We start from the raw sequence: 5,375 nt of genomic DNA, 5'->3' as shown, positions 1-5,375 counted from the left end.
CCAGACTAGTTTGACATTCCAGAGGTCCATTTGAACCCCAGTGAGTCAGAGAGGAAGGAGTCCCAGACTAGTTTGACATTCCAGAGGTCCATTTGAACCCCAGTGAGTCAGAGAGGAAGGAGTCCCAGACTAGTTTGACATCCCAGAGGTCCATTTGAACCCCAGTGAGTCAGAGAGGAAGGAGTCCCAGACTAGTTTGACATTCCAGAGGTCCATTTGAACCCCAGTGAGTCAGAGAGGAAGGAGTCCCAGACTAGTTTGACATTCCAGAGGTCCATTTGAACCCCAGTGAGTCAGAGAGGAAGGAGTCCCAGACTAGTTTGACATCCCAGAGGTCCATTTGAACCCCAGTGAGTCAGAGAGGAAGGAGTCCCAGACTAGTTTGACATCCCAGAGGTCCATTTGAACCCCAGTGAGTCAGAGAGGAAGGAGTCCCAGACTAGTTTGACATCCCAGAGGTCCATTTGAACCCCAGTGAGTCAGAGAGGAAGTCAAGAGGTGACTGAATGTTCTAACATTCTAACTAAGATAAACACCAATCTCTCTCTCTGACTCAGACTTCCTCACAGACAGATAGACCCCCTGACAATTCTCCCCAAAGCTGTGTGACATGTCTTCAAAACCAAGGGGACCTGCTAGCCAATCATAGCTCACCATTTATGTTTAAAATAAGTAAATGACAGTGCATTTGTATTCTAGTTTAGCAGATGCTCTTATCTAGAGTGACAATCAGTTCATTCAACTAAAGTAGGTAAAACAGTATATCAACAGGAAAAACAACAGAACCAAGACAAAAGCCTTTATATTTTTTGAGAGCATCTACTGTATGTAGTACTTAGTTGATGAAAGCGACAACCAATAGTGAAACTAGTGTAAATCTAACTATGTGGAGAAGAATCCAGAGGCAACACCTACACAACTTCTATACCAGTAGTTTGGCTGCTAACAACACATGAAGTGTAACTATTCCTTCCTTAGAAATGAACTAATATCCACTATTCTAGGAGTAAACTAAGATATACTGCAATTGGAAATTCACAACATCAAATATTTAACTTAATTAAAATATGAGACTAGAAAATATTATGGAAACTGAAAAGTCTGGGATATAATGTCCATTGAGGGTCTTAACGGTTTTCATCTGTCTGCTTCACGCAAACAATAAGTTGATTAACTAAAGTTGAGCCAAAGACGTGTGGTTTCTATATCAGCAGGGTACAGGCAACAAAGACAGCCAGCTGTCAAGTCACTTCATACCTCTTTCATGGTGAAAACGTCTTTGTCTGCACCTGCCTGCTGTAATAAGATGTGCAGTTTCTCTTTTGGTCGTACCTGGGAAAAAATAGCGCATAAAACAAAAACGTTATTTTAGATTCAATGTCATTGTAAACAAATATGATGTAAAATGTGTGATAGAGAGAGAGAGGGAGAGCTATTTAAGTTAATACTTACAAGTTTCTCATTGTCCAACGTATTTATTTGGGAACCAGTTCTATGCCATTCTGACATTCTCTCACAATTCTCTGCCATTCTGTCTTTCACCTGTTGAAGAGTAGAGCAAAAAATACATTTAAAATGTCAAAGTTAACATGCAATGCCTTATAAAAGTATACAATTACATACACGTCAAGACAAGCTTTGGAAGACAGAAACAAGCTTACCTATCTAAATAAATAGAAGTACTAAAGAGTAGACGTCCCTTATACACACACACACACATCTCTATAATACACCCTTCATATTCTGTACATAAAGTGCTTCAGCTCGGATGCTAGCAGTAGGAACCACTTCCCCGTTTCCCCGGGATTTAAATAGGCTCGGAAAGACATGTCAGGGCTAGCATTGCTCCGGCTGTTGACGCCGGTGTAGGGCTAGCAGTAGGAACCACTTCCCCGTCTCCCCGGGATTTAAATAGGCTCGGAAAGACATGTCAGGGCTAGCATTGCTCCGGCTGTTGACGCCGGTGTAGGGCTGAAGCCAGATTACTAACCTCCCTTGACATGTCGAAGCATGACGAGCACACCGCTTTGAGTCACCCACCTAGCGGCCACCCTGCGTCTGTGCACCCCCCTCCACCCTTAGTGCCGAGTTGGATATGCCCGGCATGTCCCAGTTTACTACAGCTCCGCATTATGTAATAATCAGCTGTCAGACTGGAATGGTTGCTTTGTAGGTTCCTGGACTCTTATCTTCCATTTTGTTTTCGATCTTAAAAAATTAGTGTAGGAAATAGGGATTTGGTTAAAGAATCTGGCAATGTCTGTATATATATTTATTTTTTAAAGAAGTGAATGTCCAGGGTTTTCAATAACAAAATCTGGTCACTTATTTCTTATTTTCTTTCACATATTTCTTATTTTCATCCAAATTATTCCAACGGAAAAAATGGTATTTGGGTAAGAAAGGGCTATAAAAAACTGATGCAACTTAAATATATTAATTTAATGAGGGGATTTAATTAAATATTTTAGCACACATGCAGGCTTATAGCTTGACAAAACAGATGAAAAGGAACTGGCTTTTCTAGCTAGCTTGTAAACCAATTCAAGTTACACTAGCAATTTTATTTTCCAATGCATGTAACATTGGGTTAACCACAGTGTATTGATGTATTCTGAATCAAAGACATGTTTACCAATTATGCTAAACTTATTAGCTAGCTTGCCAACATAGCTAGCATCGTTAGCATCGCTAGCACGCTAACCCTTAGCTAGCACGCTAACCCTTAGCTAGCAGTAAATAAGTATAGCGTAGAATCCCGTCTTATCGGCATATTCAACAGCGTTTAAGAAATATATTACCTTCAACAGTGTTATCTTGTGATCAAGCCTTCAATGTTTTGTGATTATTGGTGTCGTAAAAATGTTAGCTAACGGGTTAGCAATTAGCAAGTTTGACATTTCATTGGAAATACTACTGTTGTCAGCTTTTGATAAGCTGTTTAGCAAAAAAATACGTCCCGTATTATCGGCATACGGCCCCCAGTTATTGGCCACCTTACTATTTTGTTCAATTACAAGATATATCCGTTTAATTTTGTTGAAAAAAGAGACACCAACCACGTACCCGAAGTGTTTACTAGATAGTTGACTAGTTGTCTCCAGGTAAAAAATAATGACTTGCCTGTCAACTTTTCATTGCGTAGCCCGGTGCGCCCTCTTGTGGACTCATAAAAAATGGTTCTTCACCAACATATTCAGTGTTGTAACCAAATGAAATATGAGTATTAATAATTTACATCAAATACACTTTAATTTCAGTTATGTGCATTAACATAAAACAATGAAAACACTGTTGGAGTTTGTGTTGCAGAGGTGCACTTGGAAAGTAAAGGAAGAAATACACAAGATGGGTTCAATAAATATATATATTATATTTTAGACATTTATTTTTTTGAACAAATAAATAATTTCATATGAACACAAACAAAACAAACAATTAAATCTCGACCTCCATCCCTATATTGTCACAAAAATCACAATAAAAATCCAGCTCCACCGCTACCTCTGGATCCCACTGCACACACCTGCAGTGGAACCAGTGCTGGCAAAAGTCACAGCACACCCATGGCACCTCGGATCTACACTCCTGAGAGGAGCTTGCAGGCGGATCACGCTCCCCGCAGCGAGCACAGCAGGTGGTGTCTTCTTTTATAAAAAATTAAATAATAATACAAATTGATTAATATGGTTTTGTAAAATGTAGAAGTTCTTCAACAACAATAGTAATTGATACAACTGAGAGAGCGAGAAAAACAGATTATGAAGTACCTGAGAGTGGTGCCATGGGTGGTGTGACAGATGTGACCGGTGTAGCTTTTCTCTTCCTTTTCTGTGCTGCAGTTTGAGAAAAAGTGGTGTTAGAGAGCATGTTGCATGAAAACCCTTTTCAACTTTTTTACATCAATACCTCTGGAGGAAGCTGCAGAGGTTTTGGAGGAGGCAGAGATGACTTGAGGGCTGGTGCTATTTACTGTAGATATATAAAGATATATATATATTTTTTTTTTACATTGCTGTTTTATAAAACAGATAACAAACAGTCATTTTTTCGTAATTTTAACATGTGTTTACCTGTGGAGGTGGTGGTATTCAAATTTCGGGGGGCAGGGACATCAGACGAGGCTGCTATGGTGGTGTGACCAGGGGAGACGGAGGAGGCAGTTGGTCCAGAGGAGGCCGTGTTGGTGGTGACAGACATGGGGGGTGGTGTGCATCGTGGTGGTGGTGGACAAAACCGCCGACGATGGCTTGGAGGAGCTGGTGTTTGTAATGGTGGGGTTGAGGGGCCGACGATGGTGTGGCCGGGGGAGTAGGCATGTGGCCTTCTTCTGCAGCTGGGGACTCCGGCGGCTCCTACAGGTGTTGCACACTGGGAGGCACTGGCAGTGGTGATGCAGCTGTCAGGAGTGGTTCCAGCAGGGGGTCCAGCAGAGGCGATGGCGTCAATGGTCTCATCCATGGCAGCCCTCTCCTGTGCCCTCTGTGTTCTGAGGGCTGCCCGACGCTCTTTCTCCTCTGCCTCGGCCCTCTCCTTCTCACCCCTCTCCTGCCACTGGCGCGTGTATTCCTCCCCGGTGAGGCATGTGGCGACCACAGGGAGTCTTCTGTATCGGTCCAGCCGATACTTCAGGACAGTAAGGATGTGCCCCAGGTTCTTCGCTATCAGCCCACCCTCTATTAGGGGGTGCTCTTCTAGAGCGAGGGATAGGACTGGAGCAGCGGCTGGGACTGGGGCAGGGGCTGAGGGTCCTCCTGTGGTCGCTGGGGAGGAGGTGCTGATGGATGGCACATTGCTACTGGTTCCAGTAGAGGCGGTGTTGGGACCCGGTAGGGTCCGAGACGGCATTAAACGGGACCCATCAATGGCTGAAGGGTCAAAAGGGAAGAGGCCACACTTCTTAAACCCTTCCACCACATAGCGCATGTCCTTGCATCGCTGGTACGGGTAGCGGAATACTCTGGCAAATTCTGATTTGTTTACCATGTAGGAGTGGTCAAAATGGCTAAGGTCTCCAGCTACCTTGGAGAACTCAGCCTTTAAAGGGCCAAAGTATGCCACGTCCAGCGGCTGCAGGACATGGGTGCAGTGTGGTGGAAGACAAAGAAGTATAACCCCTTCCCTTAGTGCCACCGCGAGCACTTCCGGGTCCATGTGGCTCTTGTGCCCATCAAAGAGGAGAAGGAGAGGGCGCTCTTTCACTGCATACTTAATGAAGTGCTGAAACCACTTCCTGAACAGGTCCCCGTCAATGTAGCCACTGCTTGACCGTCCATACAAGGCTTGGGGGGGGCCTCCCAGTGTGTAGTGGCCACCGGGGAAACACTTGGGGTAGATGATAAACGGGGGGATGTCCTCCCCAGTTGCATTGAAGC

At 43.9% G+C, this 5,375-nt stretch overlaps 1 protein-coding gene and 1 long non-coding RNA gene across 6 annotated transcripts; both read right to left on the bottom strand.

Moving 5' to 3' along the window:
- Positions 1 to 1,231: 1,231 nt before the first annotated feature.
- On the bottom strand, positions 1,232 to 3,097 carry LOC311118662. Of its 5 annotated transcripts, none has more exons than XR_014611829.1 (3): positions 3,067 to 3,097; positions 1,453 to 1,542; positions 1,232 to 1,332 (listed from the first exon to the last, which is right to left on the bottom strand). It is a non-coding gene; the product is annotated as an uncharacterized lncRNA (long non-coding RNA). The 5 variants fall into 5 exon arrangements; XR_014611830.1 differs by lacking the exon at positions 3,067 to 3,097 and adding an exon at positions 2,802 to 3,039; XR_014611831.1 differs by lacking the exon at positions 3,067 to 3,097 and adding an exon at positions 1,991 to 2,724.
- A 256-nt stretch (positions 3,098 to 3,353) lies between these two features.
- Positions 3,354 to 4,848, bottom strand: LOC311118664 (uncharacterized protein; the record flags this gene model as incomplete). The annotated part of the gene is made up of 4 exons (XM_084193454.1): positions 3,354 to 3,647; positions 3,771 to 3,836; positions 4,074 to 4,694; positions 4,800 to 4,848. The coding sequence occupies 4 exons, from the start codon at positions 4,846 to 4,848 to the stop codon at positions 3,439 to 3,441; spliced, it is 945 nt and encodes a 314-aa protein (XP_084049580.1). The 3' UTR covers positions 3,354 to 3,438.
- Between the last annotated feature and the right edge of the window lie 527 nt (positions 4,849 to 5,375).

This window comes from Coregonus lavaretus (genome assembly GCF_964263955.1).
Source record: "Coregonus lavaretus genome assembly, contig: HAP1_SCAFFOLD_603, whole genome shotgun sequence".
Taxonomy (NCBI): Eukaryota; Metazoa; Chordata; class Actinopteri; order Salmoniformes; family Salmonidae; genus Coregonus; species Coregonus lavaretus.
Note: the sequence above shows the minus strand (reverse complement) of the source record. Positions and strands in the feature narration are given on the sequence as shown.